Source organism: Zalophus californianus, chromosome 4 (genome assembly GCF_009762305.2).
Source record: "Zalophus californianus isolate mZalCal1 chromosome 4, mZalCal1.pri.v2, whole genome shotgun sequence".
Classification (NCBI taxonomy): domain Eukaryota; kingdom Metazoa; phylum Chordata; class Mammalia; order Carnivora; family Otariidae; genus Zalophus; species Zalophus californianus.
The window spans coordinates 12,559,101-12,586,462 of record NC_045598.1 but is presented as its reverse complement, the minus strand read 5'-3'; the positions used below and the strand labels follow the sequence as shown (position 1 = coordinate 12,586,462).

Sequence of the window (27,362 nt, the reverse complement as noted above, 5' to 3'; positions counted from 1 at the left end):
GTCCGACACGATCAGGTCCACTCCAGGAGTAGAGAAGGAGGGCACTGCGGGGTCAAGGTCCTGCTCGTCGTCCACAGCAGACGGATGGTTGTGGATGACGGACAGGAAGCCCCCACCCCAGGGGGCTCGCCAGCCCGGGCCACACCCTGCAGGTCCGCAGCCGTCAGGACCCCACACGGTACCTGAAGCAGGAGGATGAACTGTGGGAACCTCTGGATGGGCTTCACCATCAGCCCGTAGAGCGTGACACGGTCCGGGCTGCACACCTGCCGCCGCTGTTGGAGAGCAGGTGGAATCATTCACCAAGCCCCCACCCCCCCACCCCTGTCTGCAGGGGTGCTGAGCGCCCCAGAGGGCAGATGCCGCCAGTCCTGGGCTCTCCTCCCCTCCCCCCACCCCCCGCCAGGGCCCAGGACTCTGCTTAGCCTCAGGCCTGAGAGGAGAGCCCCGGGTGTCCCTGGTTCCGCAGCCAGGACCCTTTGCTGCCACGGGGTCCCCCCAGCCTGGGCAGACTAGGGCAGTCGGGCTAAGGCCTCCGGACTAACAGCATAACGGGGGCACTGAGCAGTTTCCTCAGGAGACCAGAGGAGAAGCCTTGGCAACCACCCCCTCCACATGAACTAAGGCAGCCGGGCCCGGGCCAGGCTGAGGGGCAGGCACGGGGGTCATACTGTCCTCTTTCATCCGTCTCCAGCACTCCATCCACACGCCTGTCACCCTGATTCCGGCCCTCACGACCTGCCCCCGAGCCTGCTGCCTCAGTTTCCTCCCTGGCCTCCACTGCCATCCCCCCCAGGCCCAAAACTCCTCAGTGGCTCCCACTGCCTGAAATATGAGGGCCCAGCCGCCTGGGCCTTGAGATCCAGGACCGTCCAAACTGAATTCAGCCGGCTCTGGGCCTTGTCCCCTAGAACTCCCAGAGAGGCCCCCAGTGCTCCCAGGATCCAAGCAGACTTGCCCATCCCCACTCTCCTGCCTCTAACCTTTGCCCCACCACCCCTGTATCTGGAACACCCTGTTCTCTGTCTCCACCTGTTACAACAGATGACACTCCACTGACAAAGCCCCCTGACCTTCTTGGACTGGGGCAGGGGCTTCCTCGGCTGGGGCGCCGGCTCCTCCCCCACCTAGCCCACCCACACCCTCCGCTAGGCAGCACGCTTCCTGAGGGCGAGGTCTGTGTCTGACTCACCTGACCGCACAGCCCAGGAACTCAGGGGAAGCTGCCCACGGCTACCTGATACCTCGCTCCCTTTACCTCTATTCTCCCACGTGGTCCCCAAGATAGCCCTCTGAGGACTTTTCCTCACCCCTTCCCAAATGAGCAAAAGGGATCAGCCCGGTGACAACCTGAGCCATACCTGAAGACCCACCCAAGCCAAGCCGGACAGAGGAACACAGTCACCCACCACAGACCCACCCATTGTCACCCCCTCCTCATCCGAGAGAGGTCACCGGCCTCCCCTTCCACCTGGCCGAGCTCCAGCTTACAGACCCTCTAACTCATTATCACTCTCCCCCTGGGGGGCAAGAGGGGCCAATTTTCTTCCCATGGCACTGGCGATGTCCCAAAGGAAAGAGGGGAGGCATCCGGGCCACAGCGATGATGGGACCCCCAAAGCTGGGCCCCAGTGCCCTCTCCCTCCTGGGAAACCCACTGAAAGGGGCCCTGGACCCCCACTGGCCCACCTTGAGGAACTCGAGGAAGGCGGGCTTGGTGAGACAGGCCTTCTTGATGATGGACATGGCGTTGGTGAAGTTGTTCACGTAGTCGCTGTACACGTCCAGCACCATGGACTTGGAGAACTGGAACGGACACGGGGTGGGGGGGGAGGGTGGCTAGCGCCGCCGCCCCCGGCACTGGCTACCCGGACGGACGGTCACAACCAACCTTGAGGTCAGGAAACCTGTCACCCCACTGAGGGGAAGAAACCAGGCTCCGAGAGCTGGAGAGATGCCCGCGGTCCCAGGGAGGAAGAGGTGGTGCCAAGAGACCAGGGATCCTCCCGCCCCCCCCCCAAGCGGAGCAGCCCTGGAAGGTGAAGGGAGGAGAAGGGGCGGGGGTGGGGGCAGGCCTGATGCCGCCCTCTCCGTGCCCTTCCCCACCACCCCCAGGAAAGAGAATGCCCTGGCCCTCCAGCCACGAGGACGGCACTCCTGCCCACATGGCCCAGGGCATCAGATCTGTTGAGTGCTGGGATTTTCAAAACAATATTTTTTTTTCTTTTAGGAGAACCCAATTACCTACAACAGATCAAAGTGGCGTTCCACCGACTTGAACCCCCACCGCCCCATGAATCGCTCTGGGGCTCACGGACTTCACTTTGAAAAACCAAGAGCCCCCCTCAGCTGGGGACTCGAGACCAGACAGAGCCCTGGAGCTGCCCGAGGTGACAAAACTGAGCTGGGACTGGCCAGGTCGCCTGGACTGCGATCCAGTGTGACCGCCCGATGCCCCGCGGTGTCCTCTGGGGGCCAAGGCCACGGTCTGTGCGAGCAGCGTGGATGGTGGGCACCCCAGGAGCACTCGGCAGGAAGCCACAGACCGTCCGGTGACCGCCCACGGTGTCCGGCCTCCTGAAGGTGCTGCCACCAGGCAGGGCCAGGACAGCGTGCGGGCTTCACCGGCACCACAGCCGCAGACACCTCCAAGGACCTACTTGAAGGTGTCGTGGCCACCCTGGCTGGGGCCAGGCAGACCTGGGCCCTGCAACCCCCGGACCCTGCCTGCTTGGACAGGTGACCAGGGGACGGCAGAAAGCCAGCCAGGATGGCATCCAGGTGAGTGCTGCAGTTTGTACCTGAGAGTCTGGGGATACGTACTGAAGCCACAAAGAGGTCCCCGATCTTCTCGGTCGCATCCCACTCAGCCACGCGGGAGGACAGGGCTATCTGGAACATGGAGTGGCAGTGTAGGATCTCCTTCACGCGGAAGAACACCGCCTGGCACTTGCGGGCGCTCAGCACCTTGGGCTCCATCTCCATCAGGGGGTTGCGGTAATCCTGCAGGGCCGGGCGGTGAGCACCCCAAAACCAGGCCACAGCCCCTTCACCCACCTGCCCTTCGGGCAACACGGACAAGGCCCAGAAGAACTCAGCAGGCCATGGGTAGACCTTCCCTCACTCCTCGTCCTTCTGGAAGGATCTCCATGAATGTAACATGCCTGGCCCCTCTTTGCCTACCCACAACCCACTGCACCCCCTTGACTTGGGTGTGAAGCAGGGTTGGGCGGAAGACGCTCTCGAGGAGCCCGATGGAGGCAAGGCCCTGAGGCCCCGGCTGGCCCTGTCCAAGCTCTGCCAATGACTGAGCCAGTCCCCCGACTGGAGAGGTGGCCTAGCTCCCTTGGCCCCCAGACCCAGAGCCACACTCCAACCCACTGATCAGGAACACAGTGATATTTCCATCTCCCTCTGCCTGACGCCTGGGCTCCCCTTCTGTGGATCCAAACTCAGGAGGGGAGGAGAAGGGTGTCATGAACATCCCATGACCCCAACAACTGCTTTCCCTGGTGGCCTCTCTCGAAGCCACAGCATCCCAGGGGATTCAGCACATCAGGAGTGCCGACTACTGACCAGGTTGACACGTTAGTTGACATGGCAACGCCTGGGCATCCTGACGGCCAGAGAGAGGGTGCATCCACTCCAGCCTCCAGGGCGCCCCAGGAGGATGGGAGACACAACCCTGCCCCAAGGCTCCTGGAAGGACGAAGAAGGCATGGTGCCCTCCACCCTACGGGGCACGCCTCACTTCACAGACCCTCAACTTTGCTTCCGAAATGCAGTCCCCCTGTGAACATCGAGGCGTCAGGAATTCCTGCTGCCCCCATAAAAGTGCTGGCCTGTGGCCCCTTCCCCTTAAAACTGTCCCCAGCCCCCCAACACTCCTCATAAAGTGTCCCTCTGGGGTCCTCCCTGCTGTCTCCCCAGAGGCCCCTGGAGTCGCACCTGGAGTACCCGCTTCAAAGACTCCACGTAGCTGCCTTCGCTCTGCACGATGGAGCCCAGGATGTGCCTCCGGAGCACCTGCTCAGGCCAGAAAGCGCAGTCAGCGCCTGCACCTGCCGCTGCACGGGCTGAGCCCCGGGCGTGAGCAGAGTCTGGCGTGGCGGGAAGAGTCTCGGCATCAGAGCCCACCCCGGGGACCAATGGGGGCTGCAGGCGCACATTTCCCTGCAGAGCCCAGACTGCGGACGGGGGTGTGGGTGCTGGGGCTCGAGCCCCCCGCCACGCCTCTGCTCACATACATCCAGGCAAAGGGAATCACCACCTCTCCTTCACAGGGCTCAGGCAGCCCCCCATCCCTGGACAACTTGAGTAGAAAATTATTAGATGGAATAGAGATCTCCGCTCCCGCTCCTCATAGATCCCACCCCCCGCCAATCCCTCTCCCACAGGGAGGCTGCTGGGTGCCCTCCCACCCCCCGAGGGGGACCCACTGCAGGCCAAACATCCCGTCCCTCCCCGCCCCATCCCACCGGCCCCTTCTCTCCTCGGCCTAAGTCCACACACCCTCAGGCGCAGCCTGACCAGCCCCAGTCCAGCAGCCCTCGCCTGGTGGGCAGCACAGAGGGGGCAGGGGCAGCTCTGCTGCTCAGTGGGATCGCGTGGCATCTTTAAAACTCCTGCCGCCCAGCCGCCGCCCCACACATTCTGATGGAGTCGGTATGGGGCACTACCCAGGTAGCAGGGTTTTTAGAGCATCCCAGGTGATTCCACTGTGCCCCAAAGCCCGGACAGAGCTCATGAAAGGTGTCGCGGGAGAGGTGTCTGAGGCTGGAGCCTGTCCACCTTGGGCCGTAGCCAGGAGGGTGACCGACCCTGGCGGTGCCCGACAGCCGTCCTGAGCAGCAATCCAGGTCCCCACCGCCGCCATCTCCCCTGCAGCTCCAGGACACCTCCATCCTGCCTCTGGCATGCCCTTCTCAGCAACTCCCACTGTGCCCCAGGCCCGAGCACAGCCCACACAGCCCCATGGCTGTGGGATGGGCCGGGCCACTGTCCTTCCGGCTATCCCCCAGGTGGATGCGTTGTCAACGATCCCCAGGCACCCAAGCTATCCCCAGAGCAGAGTTCCCGACCTCAGCACCCTGACACATGGGGCCAGGTGATTCTCAGTTGTGGGGCTTGTCCTGTGCCCTCTAAGACATTTAGCCACATCCCTGGCCCCTACCCACTAGGTTCCAGTACCACCTCCAGTAGTGACAACCATAAACATCACCAGACATGGCCAAATGCCCCGGGGGGTAAAATCGCCCCGATTGAGAGCCACTGGTCAGGACTAACTAATATTGCCTGACCAGGAAACCAAGAGGTTCCTGAGGAGAGAGGCCCGGCCAATGCCAGGAAGAGGAGCCCTGGATTGTGAGCCCGAAGTCTGGGCTCGCACCCAGCTCCAACCACTCTGACAGTCATTTGCTGCCCCGGGGGCGAGGGTCACCATCTCAGTGCCCAGGGGCGACGGTCACCATCTCAGTGCCTGGGGCAGGGCTGGCCAGGCAGCTAACAGACATGAAGGAAGCAGGCAGATGGACTCCCGAGACATGGGATGTGGCCACATGTCATCTCCCTGATTTTCTAAAGAGGTCAAACATCGGGATTTTCTGCCAGCCACAAGGGGGGCAAATCCCTTCTTGGTGCTTGCTGCCCTGACATGACTTGCTTGGCATCCCCACACCCAAGAAAAGTCAGGGGTCTCTCCCCCTGTTTCATGGCTGGGACAGCCAACCTGACATGTTCAGAGCAAGGCCACCCGGTCCTGGTCCCAGAGTGACACTGTGGGGAAAGGGAGGCATCGCCCCAAGGCCCCCAGTGGCTGGGAGAAGCCCATGGATGGAGGGCAGGCTGGCCTCTCCAAGTCTCCCAAGCTGGATTAGCTTAATGCTCCTCAGCCCTTCTGTCACAGCAGCCCCTTCCTGCGAACCTCCATGTGAAACGGTTAAGCGGGAGTACGCTGGTCCCCCCAGGGTGGGAAGCAAGCACTCCAAATGCTTGGGGACCCACCACCCCCGGGACAATGGCATGGCACCTGCGGGGTCCAGTCTGGAAATCTGTGCAGCCAGTGAGGAGACAAGAAGCTGGGGCTCCACTGGGAGCCCCTGCTCATCACTTCCCCTTCAAGACCCAGACTCGCGGGGCCCCCAACCACCCCTTCCCTTGAAGACCCCCACCACCTGGCTCCCCCCGCAGACCTGCTGAGGGCTCAGACCATCCGGCATGGGGCCCAGCTCCGGGGCCGGGGGCTTGATGTCCGTAACGCTGACCTCCAAGAGCCCCATGTCCTCCTCCTCTGAGTCACCTGGAAAGTCAGATGGGCCAGTGACACATGCGAAGTGAGGATAACATACCCTGCTCAGCCCCCCAGGAGTTGGGAACCACCCTGGGCCAGGGTCCCGGGGCCACAGAGGGTCACTCGCTGCTGTGCTCTGCTAGATTCGTCTGGCCAGGAATAAAGGAGTGAGCAGGGGAGCACAAAGCAGCACGCCTCGGGGCTCCAGCTCTCAGCAGGGACTCTGCCAGAAGTCACTGTCCCCGCTCAGACCCGCCCGCTTCTGGCCTGGTGCAAGCCAGGCCGCCCATGTCTCCATCACTAGGCACTAAAAATAGTTTTCTTCTGGATGCCCCAAAGGGGGAAGAAAGTAAGCCCCAAGAAGAACGGGACTATTTAGCTATGTTTTCGTCCTTTCAACAACAACAAAAACAACAAAAAAAATGCAGAAAGACCCAAAGGGAAAAAGTTCAACTGGACCGTGCAGACATGAGTGGGGGCAGCTGTCGGACAGAGGGCAGGAGACAGAGCCTCGGGAGGAGAGAAAGAGGGAGGTCAGGCAGAGTGCAGGGATCTGGCCTTGGACGGCTCTGCCCCCACAAGAGAGACACAGGCACAAGGAGACGGGACCCAAGCTGCTCTGGCTCTGAAACCCAGGGGTGGCCGCGGGCAGCAGGGCGCTGCAGGGAAGCCGGGAAGAAGGAGGTGGCAGTGACCCTGGAGCCGGGAGCCAAGGGAGCAGGGACACCCAAGCAGGCCCTTACCTGAACAGGAGACAGAAGACGAGGAGGAGGAGGGACAGCGGACCACAGTGTGGGGGTGGGGGTGGTGAAGGCCCTCCTGCCTGGCCCACATGGTACCCCGGGCATCACTCTGCACCCACCCCAGCCGCCGGCCCCACGGCTTCCTCTTCCCCCACTCGCCACTGGGTAACATTCTTGGCCAGCGATCTGAGCCCTGCCATGGCTATTAATAACGCCTCTGGTGGGAGGGTCACTTTAGGCAAGGCTCTGGGCTGGCGGGCAGAGTGGGGAGGGCTTAGGGAGGGCCTGCTGCCAGCCTGGCCAGTCTGGGGGTGGGGACGGTGACCAGGAACAGCTCCCAGCCAACCAGCCTGTCCACCCTGTCCTTCCTCCAGGCCACTCCACCAAGTCTGGAAGGGCTCCCTGGCCTGTCCCCTCCGTCATCAGGGGCCAGGGCTCCCCCAAAAGGTTCCATGCTGCATCAAGTGCACGCAGTGGTGGAGCTGAACCCACTTCACAGATGAGAAACCGGCTCCTCTGAGAAGGGGAAGAACTGCACAAGGTCGTGTAACCAGGAGGCCGTGGAGCCAGGATCTGAACCCATGCCGGCGAGATGCCATCCTAGCACCGAACACCTCCACTCAGTGACTGCCCACTGAGAATGACATCAGCCACACCGGAGCCAGGAGTTCTTTCCACGCACAGCCTCGGTCATTCTCACCATGGCCACCGAGACAGATGCCATAGCAGCTCCGTTGTACAGAAGAGAAAATGGAGGCACAGAGAAGGGAAGGCACCTAACTTTTCAAGAGGGTACAGAGTCTCAAAGTTCTCCCTGGCTTGAATATCTGTGCTGGCTGGCCTGGCTCCAATTTCTCACGCCCACACCTCTCTCCAGCCACATGGAGCCTCTGCCATCCTTTCTACGCCTGTGTGTCCCCAGGCGGGTCACTGAACCTCTCTGTGCCTGTTTGCTCATCTCAACATGGGAACAGGACAGCCCTGTGGACTGTCTGGTGTCTGTAAGGATTAAGCAAGGAACTGTCAGGATCGTAAGAGAGCGCCCAGGACACGGTAAATACTCAATAAATGTTGACTATTGCAAAAATCGTTTCTTGAACGTCTCCTACTGCCCCGCTCCAGGGCCTTTGCACATGCTGGCTCCTCTGCCCAGAGCTCCCGTTCCCTGCCCCACTCCCCGCTGCCTCACTGACCTGGGTCTCGTTCCCTCCTGCTCCCAGCCCTTCCCTGACCACTCCTCTGCATCGTGCTCCTCCAGGCCCCTGCCCCCACTCCCCACCACTGCTTGTCAGCCTCTGTGGTCACTTCCTGTTTCTGTGAGCCGGGAACTCCCGGAGGAAATGCTGCTTCGTTCATCTTGGTGGTCCTGTACCCAGCACAAGGTACAGCACTTGGGGGGTGTTCAGTAAATACTGGCCGATGGACAGACGGGCGATGGACAAAGGGAAGAGCGGGGGCGTTCAAAGATGAGGCCAGGTGAGCTGAACCGCGTAGGAGGCAGGAGGCCAAGATTGCCGGGACAGAGACCAACGGCAGGGACGCTCAAGGGAGAGGCCCCACCTCCCCCAGACAGAGGTGGGTTGTACCTGCCAGAGGGTGGGAAACTGGCTGGGACCAGCCAGGATATTTGGGGGTCAGTCCCCAACCTGTACTACCAGGGGATCCCCGACCCCAAGTGGCTTTGCCCACCCGTCCCTGCTGCCACTGAGCTGAGCCCGAGCCTCCTGGCAGCCCGGCCCACGGCACCTCACCGAGAGCATCTTTCCTGTGCAGAAAGGACACTTTGCGCATGACAGCGATCCTTGTCTTCTCCAGCCCATCCTTAGTCCCGCTCTTCGCAGCCTTCATGAGCTGGGTCATCTGAGCAAAGGCAGAGGGCTCATCAGAGAAGCTGAGGGAGGCCCCAGGATGCCTGCCACCAAGGGCCACCAGCCCCACCCACGCCTCCCAGCTGGAGCTGCACACATCAAGACCCCGGGGCCCATTCACTTCCAGGGAGGTGGCAGCAGAGACCAAGAGGGACGGCTAGGCAGTGGCACCTGGGACATCCCGGGACAAGGTGAGAAGGGGCATTCGTTCCCCGGGGGATCACCCTGGAGGAACCCTCTTCATCGGCAAGAAGGGGTCTTAACCTGATTGTCTCCCTTTGGGGAAAGACTCGAGGCCTGGACTGCCAGGCCTGGGTTCAGATCCCAGCCGTACCTCTCGGGACAAGTCACTTACTTAACCTGACTGAGCCTCAGTTTCCTTACTGAGATGTGCCAGGGTCTGTGAAGACTAACAGACAGAATCCAGGGAAGCATGCTGAACAGTAAAATGACCTGTGCACGTATCCGTGGTTACTTCAGGGGACGTGAGCGCATACCCCCATCCCCTCTGCCAAACCCAAGTGAGGAATCCCTCCCTTGCCTCCCCAAACAGCCAAGTTTCTTACTGAGCCTAGGCCCGGGAAAGCAGGGGAAGGCTGAAGCGGCCACAGAGCAGAGCGCAGCTTCCCCTGTGCGGGGAGGGACCCGTGGACACCATGCAGCAAGCTAAGCAGAATGGCAGGCATGCCCAGGAGGGGGAAGCCGGTGCCCTGAGCTCTGGAGGAGCCCAGGGCCTGCACACAGAGCGGCTGTCCCCTAAGTCATTCCTGCACCCCTCAGCCCTCAGCCCCCAGCCCCCAGCCCTGGGAATCTTCCCCAACAGAACTTCCCCTGAAAGAACTTCCTACAATGATGGAAATACCCACTGGGGGTCCACCAGCCGCAAGTAACTCCTAGTACAACTGAGGACCCAAAGTCCTGATTATATTCCACTGTAATTGATTTATATTTAAATAGCCATGTGGCTGTCATAACAGCCAGTGCGGTTCTCAGAACACTCTCTCCTCCCTGAGGCTCTCTCCTGAAGGCAGGGAGCATGCCTCTGGGGGGCTCCAGTCTCTGCTCTCACTATCACCTTCCTCCAAACAAGGCCCTGGTCCCTGCTCCCCGCACTCCTTGGGCCTCTGGCTTGCAAAGAACCCACTGGGTGCTGGGCCTGGGGCACAGGGTGGCTTTTCAGGAACAATGCTGACTTTCTGGAAACAACCAGCAGGGGAAGGGGAAGTCCCCTGGGCCTCCCTGCCTCTAAATGGCACAATTCTTCAGTAGTGATTCTTGGCCTCTTGGGATGGGTATTGGGGGGGTCATAAACCTCCCTGATAATCTAAGGGAAGGACAGATGACGACCCCAGAAACTGCACAAAGATGCTCATCCTCCTCTGGGGGAATGGGGGGGGGGTCACAACCTCCAGATTAGAAACCTCTGCTCTGAGCTCGGTTTCTCCCTGGCAGAAAGCCAAGGCAGGAGGCTCCCCTACAAACTCCCAAAGCGGTCTTCTCTTGGCATTTTCCTGGGCAAAAAAGAGCAACAAATGAATACCCCGGAAGATGTCCCTGAGTCAACCTGCTGCGTCCGCCCATCTTCACCGTGCAGGGGCCGGGCCAGGGATCCGAGTCCAGGGTCCCAGCCCGGGCGAGAAGCCCGGTGAGAGACTCTGCCCTTCCCATGCTCCCTGCTCCTCTCCAGGCCTTGGCCTTCTGAGAAGTGAAGCCCGCCCCCCTCGGGTCACAGGCCCCCCTGTGGCACATCTATATAAGGGCCCTGCAAACTATAAAGTGTCTGTCCCCCTCCTCCTGGGAGGTCTTGGGTTCCGACGGAATGGACAGTGGCCCAGGATGGAGTCCACTCAGCTTGGGCATGCAGAGACCCCGGTTTGAGTCCCAGCTCTAGCGCTGCGACTACCAGCCTGCTGATTCACTCACCGCCTCACTGATGCCAAATGACAGCAGTACAACAGCTGCCTCCCTGGGTGCCCTGGGGACAAAACAGTCAGGTGCACAGATAACAGGGGCCACCATCCACCGAGCACAGCATGAGCACCTTACAGCTCTGAGCTCACCTAACCCTTCCTTCCATCCAGCCTGGGGGCTGGTACTGTTAATGCCCCCATTTCACAGGTGAGGAAACCAAGGCTCAGAGAGGTCAAGAGGCCTGCCCAGGACCACACAGAGAGGAAGTGGTGGGACTGGGATTCAAAGCCAGGCCCGCAGGCCTTCAAAGCCCATAGCACATAGTAGGTGCTCGATTAAGGGAAGCCCCTGCTGTTGATATCATGATCCAGAAGTCTGAGTCCCATCTGAGAAGAAGGTGCTGTGATTTCTCCTACAGATTTCCTTAGCCTGGATCTCTCTGAACAGCTCAGAGGGGCAGGAACATCCAGCATCACTCAATGATGCTCACATTTTTCAGAGTGTAACTCTCACCCACCGCCGGAGTTATCAAATTTGCAGATGCCTGGGCATTAGTCCAGACCTCCAGAATCAGCATCTCTGGGGATGAAGCTCAGCAGTCAGCATGCCCCAAAGCACCCCGGTGATGCCGAAGGCCCTAGAGCGGGCAGACCCACCCAGGAATTCTGGCAGACCGCTAAGGTTTCGCTCAGAGAGAGAGAGGCAAGAACGTGGAAAGGAGCGTGCCCGTCCCAGCATGGATGTGAGATGCGGCCAGGCTCCCGTGCCGGGGCAGGCGCCAGGGGCTCGGGCCCCCCTCTGCAGGGCCCCGGCCAGGACATGGGGGGACAGACAGACAGTACCTTACAGTCGTACTTGTGCTTCAGCGCCTGCATGTCTCTCCCCCCAGCTCTTAAAGCCAAGATGTCTCTCTTAGTCCTGGCGCATCTCTCCTTTAGCCTAGTCAGGTCTGGAGAAAGCTGGAGCCCCCAAGCAGCCAGGCAGAAGGAGAGCAGGTGCGAGGAGCAGGTGGGACGGGAGGAGACAAACGGGACAACAGAGGAGAAAGGAGACCAGGTGAGGTGGGGGGTGGGGCATGGGGGGGGGCTCCCGCTGGGCACCAGCTCTGGCAGCGTCCCCCCCCAGCACACGGGCAGCGGGGACTGGGTCTTGGCTGCTGGGAGGACAGGAGAAGGGGACCAGCCAGGCCCCCCTCAGGGAAGGGGGACAGCGCTTGGAAGATAAGGACTGCGTCTCAGGCATCCCCTCATCCCAGGGGCCAGCGTGGGGCTGGTGACATAGGAGGCTCTCGGCAAATCTGTGAGATTGGATGGGTGGCAGGGGGATGGGTGGGCAAATGCATAGGAAGAAGGGTGGATATATAAAGGGATGGTTGGACAGACAGATGGACAATAGAGGGATGGGTGGATGGACGGACGGACGGATAAATGGATGCGTGAGCAAATGGATAAACTTAGCTGGATGACCGCAGAGCTGGGTAAATGGATGGGCAGGTGAACAGTAAGATGAATGACTAAAAACACAGCGGGGCTGGTGGATGGATGGAAGCAAGGCTGTGCTGGTAAATATTTAACATAGTGCTTCTCCAGGAGAAAGAGCCCTGCTTTGTAGTATTTCCACAGTGTGACTACTCTTACCATGGCAAATTTCACACTACCAGTGTGACGCCACTGAATGTGGAGTTGGAAAGAGTGTACAATTGGTTCCTACATCTTGCAAGCTAGGAAGAGCTGGCTCTGGCACATCACTGGAGGAAGGAACGGGTTAATAGAGGGAGGGAACGCAGGTGGGCAACTGGATGGAAGGATGGTGGCTGACGAGCTTCCGTACTATCTGGGAAAATGGATTTATGGAGAGACAAACAGATAGACATTCAAATGCATGAACTGTGTGAGCAATAGTGATATTTGGTAAAGCATACAGAAAACCAAGACAGTACTAATTCCAGAGTAGACAAGTAAAAGGACCAAGAGCATGAACTCTGGAGGCAGGCAGGCCTACATTCAAATCACCACCCCCCAGCTCACTAGCTGGAAAAGTATCTTTACCTCTTTAAGGGACACCCTCCTCACTGGTAAAGTGGCCAGAACCATAACTACTTCACGTAATTACTGAGAAGATTAGATGGGCAATACATGTATAGCCCAGGACTTAGTAAGTGCTCAAAAAGTGGAAGCTGTTATTACATACACTACCTTACAAATTTTAAGTGTTCGGTATTTGTAATACCGGATAGTATGGTAGACAGGACGGATAGTTGGTCAGATAGATGGATGCATGGATGGATGGATGGATGGGTACTTGGATGGATGGATAGATGTGTGGATGGATGGATGGATGCCTGGATGTATCGATGGATGGATGGATGGATACTTGGATGGATGGATGGATGTGTGGATGAATGGATGGATGGTTGGTTGGATGGATGGATGGATGGATGGATGGATGGATGGATGGGTACTTGGATGGATGGATAGATGTGTGGATGGATGGATGGATGCCTGGATGTATCGATGGATGGATGGATGGATACTTGGATGGATGGATGGATGTGTGGATGAATGGATGGATGGTTGGTTGGATGGATGGATGGATGGATGGATGGATGGATGGATGGATGGATGGATGGATAGATGGATGGATGGATGGATGTGTGGATGAATGGATGGATGGTTGGTTGGATGGATGGATGGATGGATGGATGGATGGATGGATGGATGGATAGACAGATACTTGGATGGATGGATAGATGGGTGGATGGGTGGATGGATAGATGGATGAATGGATAGATGGATGGATGAATGGAAGCATGCCTGCATGGACAGAAGGATGATGTATTTTCTTTCAAATCAGATGTGATATTGAGTTGCAGCTCTACCATGTACTGGCTGTGTCACTCTAACCGTATCATTTTGTCTCTCTAAGCTTCTGTCTTAGGTTCTCTGATCAATAAAATGACTTTTAATGCAAATAATACCAACCACTCTAGAATATTAGGAAAAATCATATGAACTGCTTTGTAAACTGTACCACGCTAAGGAGATGCTCACTACTATTAATGCAAAGAAAGAGCAGAACAGGGGTCCTTCTGAGAGCAACTCAGACTCCCCAAAACCGTGAGAGTTTGGGGTTTATACTGAGTCCTGTTTCATCTATAAATTGACACAATAAAATCATAAAGCCTCTGGCTTTGTACTGCCCCTCTGCCTCTCTCAGGATTAGAAGAGCCAGGATCAGAGGTCAACTACGGACTGGCCAGATCTGAGCAGGGGAGTGAGCAAGGCTGAGGTCAGAGCTGGCGTTTCTGTCCAATGCCCTGGCCAACTGGATCATGGTAACCTCAATTATGAAGAGGTCACAGTGAGAAAAAGGAAAAGTCCAATGCAGCCCGTTCCACAACTGGGAAAAAAAAAAAAAATCCCACTGACCATGGGTTGTAACCAGCAGGTACTTATTAACATAACAGGATCAGGCCCCTGCTTACATCTAGGTCAGGTGCTTCCGAGGAGGTCCCTCTGCAGACCCCTCAGTCACTTTCTTTGGCAAAAATCCACCTGCTGAGGGCTGACTTTCCAAGACCCCTGAAGGAGGGACTACACTAGTTCTCTTGCAGAGAACTTGCCCCCCGTCAGACTGAAGGATAGGGTCAAACACCACCAGATCTCTGCTGTCCAATGCCCCACAGCACGCACAAGACACAGCCAAGCAACAGTGGCCCCAAACCATGCAGCCACTGCAGTGCCAGGCACAGAAGCAAGTGCGCCCCAAGCAGCTCAGGAGGGAAGAGCACAGCGGACAAGGCTCAGTGGGGTGTCCAGGGCAGAGGTGGGTGCCAGAGGAAAGCTCCCCCCACCCCATCTCCCTGGGAGTCTGTTGTTCAGGGAACAGGCAGGCCTTGGCCCATGGCCAGAGAAAACGTCCTCATGGTTAGAAACTCCAAGAACACTGCCACATGGTTTGCCTGCTGAGGAAGGGTCCAAAGCCCCTAGCTGGAGGGTCTGCAGGATAAGAGCTAACAGGCAGCCCCCAGAGACTCCTTCCCTGGGGCGCAGCCACAGTGAGGGCCAGCCCCACATTTCTCTTTATGGCCCCTTGCATCCCCTGGGGGTAAGGGTGAGCAGATGGCCAGCCCGACCCAAATCCTGAACCAGAGGCCCTGGGGGTGAGGCCCTGGTGTCTGCGATTTCCATCAGCTACCCTCATGATCCTGATGCCTACGCCAGTGTGACTACCAGCACTGGGGAGCCCAAATTCAGCATCTCCCTGCCTCCTGCCCTCTGAGAGACGTCCATGGTTCCCTCCAGGTCCCCAGCAAGAAGGCAAGGGGCTGGCAAAGCCGCTGCGGGGTTTAAGGAGGGACCGCCAGAGGCTGAGAACAAGGGCCAGTCCGGACCTCGAGCACCTCCTGCTCACAGTATCCCGAACCAAGCCAAGGGGCACGAGTCCGGCCCTCATCTTGGGAGGCTCCTCAGGGCCATGCTGGATTCATAACCAGAGCCCTTTCTCCCCTAAGGCAGTACACGCTACCCCTTCCCAGGCCAGCAGAGGAACAGGACTATTCTTGAGCTTTCGCCTGGGCCATTACTCCAGCCTGGGACGCCTTTCCCAGCCCCTCTGGCTTCTGCGCCAGAGATGCCCCCCCTCTGACTTGCCCTATTAGATCCCACCCGTGCCAGGCATGTGGCCGTAGATACTTGGGCTCGTGTTTACAGAAAGGCATTTTGGGCTTCATTTTTGACAAATTGCTTCATATTTGATATCTCCTCCTAGACCATAATGGTTCGCCAATTGGGTTGGGTCTTCCTGTTCCAGTGCACCCCTGCCCACACCCTCAGAAATTACTGGGCACACAGTAGGTATCATAGACGCTTAACTTTATCCTAGCAAGACATCAAGGCCATTTTCTGTGGCCCAGCCTATGGAGCCCCAGCCACAAGACTGGGTTCAAGAGAGACGTGCTCAACTCCCAGGCTTCTCAGGAACTTGAGAAGCCCAGCCTGTGCTGAGGAAAGTCTATCTGACGACTCTAAGTGTGGGTGCTGCTCTGGCCAGCATCCCCCCTCCAGAGGGGATCCCCAAACTCAGAAAGGTACAGGAGGCATTAGGCAAGACTCAGAGGTGCCCATAACCCCAGCCTTGTCCTGGGGCCCCAGCCTTCTCCCTGCACCACCTTTGGGTGTCTGCCTGTCAGTGTCTTTTCAAAAGGAGGCTGATGGGACCCAATCACCTCTGGTGGGGCAGGGCCTGCCTGTAAGAAGCTGTTCCCATTAAACCCCAAATCGCTAGAATCTGCTTTCTGATGGCTTCTCTAGAACAAATGGGAGGAGCAGGCTGTCTCAGGAGGAAACAGACAATCCATCCTCCTCTCAGCTCCCATGGTTCCCTCCATGAAACCAGCAGAATGAACCCTGTTCCAGGCAGAAACCAGTGCATGAATGTCATTTTAAAAGACCTTGGAAAGAGGCCTTCTGGGCAACTGTGTCCAAACCACAGCAGCACCGCCCCCCTCCCGCTCACTTCCCCAGGGCAGAAGACTATATGGTTCTAGGACTGGTCCCAGAATGCATCCTGGAGGGCAGGGAGACCTAGCTGACTTGATCTAAGTGCCAACTCTAATCAGTTGGCTGGGCTACCTGAAGCCTGTGCTGACGATGACTCTGCAGCCAGATCTGAGGCCATGAGCATCATGGTCCCTTGCCGGGTCCGCCATGGGAATGGGGTGGGGGAGCCCCTGTGCCAGGTATTAACCACGCCCATTCCAGGTTGACAGCTCTCCATGGTCAAACAGCAATGCTGGTGGATCATTTCCTATTTTCGGAATACCTGGGCCACCTCCTCGCTCACTGTACGTTCCTGGGGGTCACTAATTGGATACAAATCTGAGGCCTGGCCCTCACCACCCTCCTTACCCAATTCCCCGGGGGGTTGCAGTGCCCTGGCTGGGGTGACAGATGCCTGCCCACTTACCTTGGGCTGGAAGGACACTCGGTGCTTGGCAGGCTCTGCCTCCGGCTTGATCTCCTCCCCCGAGTCCTCACTGTAGCTCTCGAACTCACTGGAGCTCCAGCCTAGGTCCTCCGCCTCCCTGGGCCCTCCGTCTTGGTGCACATCCTCGTAGAGCAGGTTCCTCTCCAACCCTGAATGCCAAGGGACAGGGCGGTGAGTGGAGGCCCCCGTGCCAAGCCCACCAGACCCGATTTCTGATCCAGGCAGGCAGGTGGGGGATGGGAGGTGGTCGCAGTTGGGCCCTGGGGCTCCACCTCCGCTTCCTCGTCCATAAAACAGGGGGGATGACCACACAATATCCACCTGGTAAGTGAGGAGGACACGATAAAATGTGGAAAGGCACAAGAAATGGGTCAGGCACACAAAGCCTCCTTAATCCCCTCCCACTACTCCTCAGTGTCACTCTTCTGGGATCTAAGTGCTCATCCTGGGCCTCCGGGAATGTTTTAGTGGGAAACAGAAGACCCAGAACCACGTCCTGACTCCGGCCCTCAGCTCCAGCCCCAGCATCCTCAGGGGCAAAACAGACATTGTCAGGAGCATTAAATGAGTGGGGGACCCCTCACCCCAAATCTGAGTTTCCCATGCCAGTTCAGGATGGTCCAGTAGGGGGCGCGCCTGGCCCAGCGTCCAGGAGTGTTCCCTTGTCTTCCAAGGCCCCACAGGGGAAGTGAGGGACAAAGAGCTGAGAGTCCATTGGCCAGAAGGGACAGGACCCCCAAGGCCGGAGCACGCCCATGGTCCCCATCACATCTGGAGTAAGAGGCTGCTTCTCGGCGGGGGTGGAAAAGCCGCTGCCCAGGTAGGCCCGGCTCCACCCCAGAGACCTTGGGCTTCTCCCATCTCTCTGGGCTGCACTTCCTGGCCTGTCACCTGAAGAACTGAACTGCAGGCCCCACAAAAGGGAGGCCAGACCACCAAAAGTGCACGAAGATGAACATGCTTTTGTCAATGCACGAGAAATATGGTACAAAGGGTTAAAAAAAAATCTGCTCAGAACAGGGAGCTTTGGTTACTGGAGGGAGACCTCTGTGCAAGATGGTGATAATAATAAGCCACAAGGTCAAGTAAATAAAATATGAACCAAAAGCTCTAGCAAAGAGCCTAGCACATGGCAGGCGCTCAGCAAAGAGCAGCTGGTCCTTGCTCATGGGGGCTCTGGGAGGGCCTGGGTGTCACCCCACTGACCCGGGGCCCCCACCTCCACTCCACACGAGAGCCAGGGAGTGGGGGCTCTGGGAGATTGTCACCCAAAGAACAAACAGACACACTGAGGCTTAGCTGGGGACTCGGGTCTCAGGATGAGGAAGGAGCATAAGGTTATTTTTAAGCAAAAGATAATAGTGACTAATATCTCCAGGGACTGGAGCAGCTGGTGACCAGGCTGTGACCTTTACGAGGCTGGGCTGATTGTCTTATTACTACAGTGGAGGCCCCATGACCCATGAGCAAAGGGGCAGAGCCCAGTTCTTGGAGGTCCCTCTGAGCAGCCTCTCGAATGCCTACCTCGACACACCTCCAGGAGCCCCAGCCTCCCACCCACCTACACCTCCAGTGTGTGAGGTCTCCCACTGGATTTTTTTTTTAAGATTTATTTACTTATTTATTTAACAGAGAGAGAGAGAGAGAGAGCACAAGTAGGCAAAGCGGCAGACAGAGGTAGAGGGAGAAGTAGGCTCTCCACTGAGCAGGGAGCCAGATGTGGGGCTCGATCCCAGGACCCTGGGATCACGACCTGAGCAGAAGGCAGAAGGCAGCCGCTTAACCTACTGAGCCACCCAGGCGCCCTATCCCGCTGGATTCTTAAGATTGGTCAGCAGGGGGCAAGTAATCACCTCCTCATTAGAAAGACAAGAGAACAGGGGCCTGGAGAAGACTCCTGGATTGCCCAGGGTCAGAGAGAGCAGGGAGAAAGGGCTGCAGACTCCTAGGCCAGGCTCCCTCCATTCACTACACTGCCTTCCACTGAGGCCTGCCAACCCCACCATCTCCCGGGCTCATTTAGAAATACACTCTCCAGGGGCACCTGGGTAGCTCCGTTGGTTAAGCAACTGACTCTTGGCTTTGGCTCAGGTCATGATCTCAGAGTCCTGAGATCAAGCCGCTCGTCGGGCTCCGCACTCAAGGCAGAATCTGCTTGTCCCTCTCCCTCCCCCTCTGCCCCACCCTGCCTTGCTTGTACAAGCGGACTCTCTCTAAAATGAATGAATGAATGAATGAATGAATGAATGAATGAATAAATAAATAAATAAATAAATAAATAAATAAATAAATAAAAGAAATATTCTCTCCAGTGGAGAAAGTGTCACCAGATTCCTGAGCCTGGGCCAAATCCTCAGCCTGCAGGGGCCTCAGGCTTCACCAAGCTCTGTGCCTTAACCAATGGCAGAGCTGGGATCTGAAGCCAGGGCTGTATGTGGGGCCTGCTCCTTGGCTCTTAACCTCTCTGAGAGCCCGCTGAGCCCTCATCTGTCCATTAAGGTCGGTGCTGGGTCCTGGCAGGTGTGATGCCAATAGCACCCGCGTTCCCTGTGCAGTGTACCCACTGAGGGCCAGCCACAGCCTCATGGGACTCAACCCTCCCACAGCCCCGAGGGTCCTTGGTTTGAAGGCTCAGAGCTGACTCCCTGGCCACCTCCTTTTCACCACATTAGGGACAACTGCAGGATGGCATCTCGGTGTTCAGTGAAGACTGGGGCCAAGTGATGAGATGCTTGATTTGATTCAGGTGGGAAAAGAGCCCAACGGGCTGAAACAATGGACTCCAAGCCACTCAGATCTCTGAGATCTGGGACCTTCCGACAAGACCCCACTGCCTCCCAGCGATGTGCCTTTCCCCTCCTCTGTCTGGATTCAAGTGAGCAACAAGCAGGGATGTTCCAAGCACCTCTGGGGCTTGCTGAAGGGATGGGCATATCGTCAGCCCACCTGTCCCTCCTCCTGGAAGAGTCAGGAGTGTGGCTCTGAGGGCACTGGGACCTTGTCATGTTGTCTGCATGTCTCTCCCACTGGACTGTGCACAGTCCAAGGATGGTGATGGCCGCCCCGTCAGACTAGAAGCTCCTCAAAAACAGGCCACGTGATCTGCAGCTGGTGGCTTAACCTCTCTGATACCACCATCACCTGGAGCCATAAGCCCTGTCCTGCAGACCTCAAGGGGTTGACTCAACAGTGGGAGCAAATATGCATCATCTGTCATAGGATGCCACCCAAAGCATCCTGGGGTAGGGGAGAGAGCAGCGGACTTGGAGTCAGAATGACCAGGTTCAAATCCCAGCTCCGCCTCTAGTTTCCTTGTCCGTACAGTGGGGCCAGGGTACCCCAGAGCGAAGTTTCTAAGCAGATTCTACTTACCCCACCCCACCCTGCTTCTCCCCTACAGCCACAGTCTTCCTGCCTCCCGGGCCCAGAGCCGGGCGCAGGCTTTCCCCAGTCCCCTCCGCGCCAGCGGTCAGGTTTAACAAGCTGTCCTTTTCCCCAGCAGCCCCGGGAAGCCCGGCCTGCCTCCCCGTTCTCCCCAGGCAGGAAATGGAGGCTCGGGGAGGTGAAACGACTAGCCCGGGCCCCCAGGCAGCCTGGGGGACCCCGCCCAACCCCGGCCCGGCCTGGCCACGCCCCCAGCCGGCTCCAGCCGCTCCCAGGACGCCGGCGGTGGTTGGTGAAGGCCGGAGGGAGGGGCATGGCCGGGTGGGGCGGGGCAGCGAAATAGAAGGAGCAGACCCTCCCCGGGCCCCGCCCCCCCGCCCCCGCGGGACCCTCCGAAGGCCGCAGGGAAGCGCGGAGGAGGCGTACCGGGTTGATGGGCATCCAGGTTCTCGCACGGCACGTCGTCGTAAATCACATCTTCTTCCAGGGCGGGGAAAGTGAACCGGTCGACTGGGAGCGAGGGGAGACGACAGGAGCGCTCAGGAGGATGTGGCGCCCGGGCGGAGGCGGCTGCCGGGCTGACAGCAGGACTGCACCAGCTGGCCGCTCCCTCCCGCCGCCCCGCTGCTGCTCGGCCAGCAGCCCGCGCGGCCGGCCCCTCGGGAGCCCCTGCCGGCGGCCCTCCCAGGACTCGGTTCCACTGCCTCTCCCCGCCCCCCAGCCCTGAGAGGCATCCTCCCAGTGAGGACGGCAGACGCCCACCTGCCGCCCTGCCGCCCACAGGCCTGCCCATCTGGCTGATGCGCAGCTGCTCCGGGCACCTGCGGGGAGCAGGAAGCAGACCCAGCACCTGTGCCTGGGAGCATCTTCAGCGGTCCAAACCCTCAGGACTACCCAAAAGGAGCTACCTCCCACTCCGAGTTGGACCCCAAAGCAGCCCTACTGATTACAGGGAAGGGGGGCAGGGGGGTGGTGGCTTTGGAGAGTGGGGTTAAGCAGAGGGCCCCCAAAACGCAGCCAGCAGGGCCCTGACTGGTGAAAAATTCAGCAAATGAACACATCCCTCTGCCAACATTTTGCTGGGCGGGCAGTAAGCAGGGCAGGGCGCCCAGTCTGGGCGCCCCCCCCCCCCCGTTAGCAGCTACCAGGATGTGCAAGTTAAAGAGGTATCCCCTCAAAACCATGTCCCCAAGCTCTGTCCTCTTTAGGGGTGTGCCCCCAACACAGAGCTAGGGTTTGGAAAACCAGTCCCCACCCTGATGCGAGTCTGTCTTCACCCCAGGTCTAAGGAGACATGGTACCAGATGGGCTCTGAAATCCCCACTGTGGTCCCAGGGCCCCAGAGCCATGGCAAGCCTCACCCTCAACCCCGTCTTCCACCCCCAGAGGGATCCTGCCTCCCACATGGCTCTGAGACCTGCTCACCTCTCTCCAGGTCCCTAGTTCTGGCCATCAGCCTCACTCTCCTGGACAGCCTCCTCCCTGGGCTGCAGCCCATCCCGCCTTGTCTTATAGCTTCACCCCCACCCCACAGCGTCTCTGGCTCTCACAGTTCCCTGTTGCCTTCGGGAAAGCATGGCTGCGAGGCCCAGAAGGAGCTGGGGACACAGCAGCCTCGCCTGGCCCCACTGACCCCTTGGGTGCTATCCTCCATCACACCACAGCTGCTGCTTCCCAGGGTGCCGGATGTCCCCTCTCCCCCCGGGGGCTGGGGCTCAGGCTCCTGCCCAGGGGCCCTTGCATGGATGCTCTTTTCCTGACCCCTGCTCCCTCCTCTCTGCCTTCAGGACTCATGGGTTCCCCTCACTCCCACCCCACCCCCCGGCATGTGGCCTTCTGCAAGGTAACTGCTGGCCTATGTGGCTGGTTCTGCTCCTAGAAGGACCTCATCTTGAGCACTAAGGCACGCCACTGCCAGCCCATCTGCCCTGCTGTAGGAGCTTCTGAGTATTTGAGGAACAGATAAACGGTCAAATACATTATCAACTCCTGGACCATGGCTCTCATCAGGCAACAAACGGGGACAACCCCCAAGCATGGGCAGTGAAGATGACCCCATGACACATGCAAGCCCACAGCAGCCCTCTGGGCCTGAAGGAGGGGCTCTGAGGTTATCCCAGTGCCACGCTCCTGGGGTGGGGCTGGGGGGCACTTACTCCGGCGGGAGCTCTTCCGTTTCCAGCTGGAGCGCCGGACCCCAGAGGGAGCAGCATCCACCGCATCCCCGTTGCTCACCACTGGTGGCACCCTGCGGGTCAAGAAACAGCGTCAGTGAGCCAGCAGGGAGAGGGATGGTGCTGCTGAGCAGGGAGGGACAGGACAGCAGGCTCCACGAAGCCTCTGGCAGCCCCGCACCAGTGGGGCAGGGCATGTGAGGTGCAAGGGTGGGTGGAGGGCCAGGAGCCACTTGCCCCCGAAGCCCTGAGTCAGGAGAGCTGGGGAGGCCACGTCTGGGCTGGCCTTGAGCAAGCCCCTTCCCCTCTCAGTTTCTCCATCTGTAGAAGGCACCAGAAGGCCACAGTGATGAGGATCAGGGGCCTTCCCTGCAAGGGCACCCATCCTTCTTCCAGGGCAGACTCAGTGGGCTCTCCATCTCCCATTCTCCCACTTGCAAAATGGGGGCAAGGGTTGGGGGACCCCTGCCCCCTGTGAGAAACAAGGTCATGCAGAGCTTCACTAGACCAAACATGGGAGGCAGAGCTTCATGCCCCCCACACGTGAGGATGGGCTGGACCTACAGGCCCGCTTCCCCCGGGGCAGAGACGCAAAGGGAAAACTAGCGAGGCGGCTCACACCAGCTCCACCAAGCGATCAAGTGAATTATCTGCAGCAGCAGCATACAGACATCCCACACTCTGGCAGGTTGGGCCACTCTCCTCCGCATCACTGTAACCCCACACCCACAACCCCAGTCTGATCATGGGAAGAGGGCCAGACAACCCCAGACAGTCTGCAAACCCCTGCTTTTACTCCCCAACACTCCCAAGATCATGCAAAGCAAGGGAAGACTGCAAAACTGTCACCGAACGGGCTAAACAAAAGATCCCAGAACAGAAAAGGGTGTAAGAAGAAAAGCTGGTGGAATCCGGAGAAAGCCTGGATGGTAGTGTGCCCAGCCTGCTTTCTCGGTTTTGAGAAACGTTCCGTGGTCACGTAAGATGTGAACCATGGGGAAAACTGGCTGTTAGGTATACGGAAATCCTGACAACTTTTCTGTCCATCTAAAATTATTCCAGAATGAATGTTGATTTTTTTTTTAAGTCCAGCCTCAAAAAATCAAAGGCCACACCTGCCAGTCCAGAGGGGAGACACTTGTAATGGTCCAAGACAGCAGCCACTGCTGCCAAGAATTCTCTGGAACGTCCCAGCACCCGAGCCCCGGGAGGAGGGGGAGAGGCATCACCAGGATGGTGCAGGAAGCAGGGAAGGAGGAGGAGGTGGGGAGCACCTCCCATGAGCAGCTGAGACAACGTGGATCCCGCATCCTCCCCACCCATAGGCGCTGGGCCAGAGGAACCTGCCCAAGATCACACTGCCGGAATGGCAGAGCCAGGCCGAGGAGCCAGCCTGCCTGGCCCCAGAGTGGCCTCCTCCGACCGCAGCTCAGGTGGTAGAGCACGGAGAGTGTCTGTGCTGGCCCCTGAGCCACGTGTGGCTACTGTGCACTTGGAATGTGACGTGTGGAAGTTCATTACTGGAACTCATGTGACTAAAGAACTTCATTTAATTTTCAAGAACCACCTGTGGCTAGTGGCCCCGTACATGAGTGCTGGTCTAGGGTCCCTACACCACTGGAGGAGCAAATCTCCGCCCACCAGAGACAGGGGGGGGCTGGAGCAGGAGGGCCTGGGGGGCTGAAGGGAGCCACCTGAGCTCACATCCCTAACAACAGCTTCCCTGGGCCCCCACCGCTGCAAGCCATGGACATCTCGAAGGTGATGAATCCAGCCGCTGAGACAGAACCAAGCCTTTCCAGCCCAAGTCGACATGAGCTCGGCAGTTGGGTTGGAAAGAGTCCCAACCACAGGCTCTCTTTGCTCTGATAGGTCACCCATGACGATCGGGGACCATTACAAAGCACCTGTTGCTTGCTGCCTGTTTTGCTTTGTATTTTCAGATTTCGAGTCACAGGAATGCATACGAGGCAGGTACTATTATCCTCATCCCACCAGTGGAGGAACAAAGACTCAGTTCTACTTCGCCAGAGTCGCTCACTCAGTGCAGCAGAAGGAGCTGGGACCTACGGCCCAGGCTGTCTGCCTACAAAGTTTGTCTTATTCCAGCCAGACCACCTGGAAAGAGGGAAGTGGCATTTAAATATTCAACTACATCACATATTTGCTGTGTCATAAGGCCACTGAACCTCGCTTGGCTATTCAGACATCCTTCTTTTTTAAAGGGAAGGATAGAAATAGCACTGGGCATACACAAGTTCAAGTCTCTGTCCAAGAAAAATCCTAACAGCCAGCCCCAAGGCTGTGGTGCAGTTCAACCAGAGAACACCCGAGAAGGCCCTGGGTAAATTCTGAAGGTGACATCAAGAGGCAGTGAGTATTTTGGGGGGAGGTCAGCCAGCTTTAGAAGGGATCTGGAAATAATTTATGACGTACTAAAAGCCAGGAGTGGCTGAAATATGAGCCTCCAGGCTAAGCATCACCAAAACACAGTGAAGTTAATTTGTTAATTTTATTTATGTAATTTAATTTTAAATAGCCACATGTGGCTAATGGCCACCATAAGAGGACAGTGTAGAGCTAAGCCACCTACACAATTAGAGAAGCTAGTCTGGGTCCTGGGCTGGGGAGTGGGAATCTTACAGCAGAGAGAAATCACCTTCATGCCTGCCCCCACTGCCTCCATGGCTGAGGCAAACAGACTGGGAGCGCCAAGGGCGGGAAAGGGCCAGTGCCAATGGGTGGACAGGTCTTCCCAGGCTCGGCTGGAGACCACCACCCACCCATGCCCTTCCCTTGGCTGGTACCTACTCTGGACCCTGTGCCATGCTGAATGCTTGAGAAAGGCCCTGTGAGCACAAGTGCATGTATTACCGTGACCATTTTATAGATGAGAAAACAGAGGTCCAGAATAGGAAAGTGCCAGCAGGTGGCAGAGCTGCAATTTGCCTGCAAAGCCCTGCTCTGGACACCAGCTCCGTTGCACCTCCCCCGCCAGACTGCAGCAGGTGTCCTCCCGGCAGACAGACGAGAGGCTGGGGGGTGCCTCCTCCTTGCCCCTTCCCACCGCGCAGCGAGGCCACCGCCCCACTCCACAGCAACCCAGAGGGCAGCCTCTCCCAGCTGCTGCCTGGCCACAATTCTCTCTGAGAGCAAACACTCCTTCGGGGGCCTCCCCAAAGGTTCCAGATAACCAAAGAGCCATAAAAAGCAGTAAGAGGCCATTTATCTCACGCTTATCTGAGCTTCCTGCACTTTCAGAGCCTCTCAGCTCATTCCTGAGAAAAAGGCCCGCCACTAAGATGACACCAGTCTCATAAGGTGAGCCCACTCCCCCGGAATGCAGAGGCAAGGAGCCAAGTCCGCGGAGAAGAGCAGAGAACAGGGAGTTCGCTGAAAGCTAGTGGGCGGGAGACAGAAGCAAGTACGCCCCCCAGCCCCCCAAGACCGGTGTCCACTGTCTACCAGACTGAGGTCAAGCACCCTAGAGGGCCACCATGCAGCTCCAAGCGCCTTCTGTGCCCACCTCCTCGCTCTCCAGGGAAAAGCCAGGGGCGAGAGGGGAGTGAGTGCCCTGTGACAGCAGGGACCTCTCCGTCCTGGCTGCCCCGTTCCATGAGCCCCAGCACCCAGGGCCACACTCAGTGATGACTGATGCCCACCCCAGCCTATGTTAGATGAAAGCTCCACTCCAGAGAATGGCAGTGCCCCCAGCCCTGCAGCTGGCTGGTCCAGCCCCCAGTTTCTCAGTGAATCTCTCTGGATGGCAGATTCCACAGGGTCCCTTTCCCAGGGGCTACACGGTGGGGAAGACCCCCCCAAACTCTAACAGCCTGAGGATTCCTGGCAGGCTGGGCTCGTGCCCCTGTGCACGTGCACCCGTACACCCTCATGCAAACACGGGGCATCCCAGGGCCTTTTCCAGGACAAGGTATGAAAAATGCAAAGGAGGAAAGAATCCCACCTTTGGGGAAGAGAGGACCAGAATCAGGCCTGGACAGCATCCTCAGAGCATCACCCCTCCAGAAATCTACCACCACCCACAATTGCCACTATCCCTACATCCAAGAGACACAAAAGAAAGACAAAAATATGAAACCCTGATTAACCCCACTGCCAGATGTCTTTTCAGCCCTGGCCACTTTCCAGTTTACGTAACACGTGAAGGCTGGAAGGGCCTTAAAGATCGTCTGGTCAGATGGCTCAAAGCAGCTGCATCCGCCGTCACCCGGGAAGCTCCCAGCAGGTACCAGCCAGGGCCCCTGCCCCGCAATTCTGAGCTGGTGGTCTGGGAGGCCAGGCACCAGTGTCTCTAAACTCCCTGCTGCCTCCCCTGTGCGGCCAGGGTCAAGAGAACCAGGCTCAGGGATTGAGGGGTGAAGGCTTCGCTCCTGAGGCAACAGACGGGGGACAACACCACAGTTCTGCCACTTGGCTCTGCATGCCAGGACAGCGGCTGCAGAGTGGGGCGAATAGCAGCTTCTGCTCCCTGCAGTGAGGATTAACAAGATAACTTACCTGCGAAATGGGACAAGGCCTCCCTCCCAGGGCGCTGGTAAGGAGGAATTCAAGAAAGCACGGAAATACTTGGCAGGGGGTCTGGTGCTTGATACGTGCTCCTGGTAGGCTACTTCCCCTCCATCCCTGCTCCAGTTACAGGGTCCCAGACTGGATGGGGGTCACACGGCAACGCCCCCAGCCTGCACACATGCGCCTCCTCACAGCCCTAGCCCGGTCAGCTGCCTCCTACAGAAGGGTGCCAGGACCCAGTCCGTCTGTCCTGTGCCACCCCCTACATGGTCACAAACCCACTTCCTGAGTGGGTAGCGAGGAGACGCCAGGGGAAGTCTAGGGAGGGCCCCCCGACTTGCTATCCACTGCACAGTCCTCACTGCGGAGCGAGCGTCAAGGCCCCCAGGGGACGCCCTCTGGACACACAGCCGCGGATGCCCACCCGGACCCCGCCTCCGGCCTTCTCCGGGGTACGCACACCTCCCTGACATTG

General features: G+C 58.3%; 1 protein-coding gene across 11 annotated transcripts in view; it reads right to left on the bottom strand.

Annotated features, from left to right (window-relative positions):
- The window catches only part of ARHGEF10L (Rho guanine nucleotide exchange factor 10 like), a 144,062-nt gene that overhangs the window by 67,108 nt on the left and 49,592 nt on the right, over nt 1-27,362 (bottom strand). For 7 of the 11 annotated variants that reach the window (XM_027613468.1, XM_027613485.1, XM_027613493.1 and 4 more), the window contains 10 exons: nt 22,340-22,431; nt 20,610-20,693; nt 16,779-16,948; nt 11,654-11,770; nt 8,784-8,892; nt 6,192-6,298; nt 3,949-4,026; nt 2,824-3,003; nt 1,690-1,806; nt 183-275 (listed from right to left, as the gene is read on the bottom strand). In XM_027613468.1, coding sequence (XP_027469269.1) covers nt 183-275; nt 1,690-1,806; nt 2,824-3,003; nt 3,949-4,026; nt 6,192-6,298; nt 8,784-8,892; nt 11,654-11,770; nt 16,779-16,948; nt 20,610-20,693; nt 22,340-22,431 — 1,147 coding nt within the window. The other 4 variants (XM_027613521.1, XM_027613531.1, XM_027613548.2 and 1 more) reach the window with 2 other exon arrangements.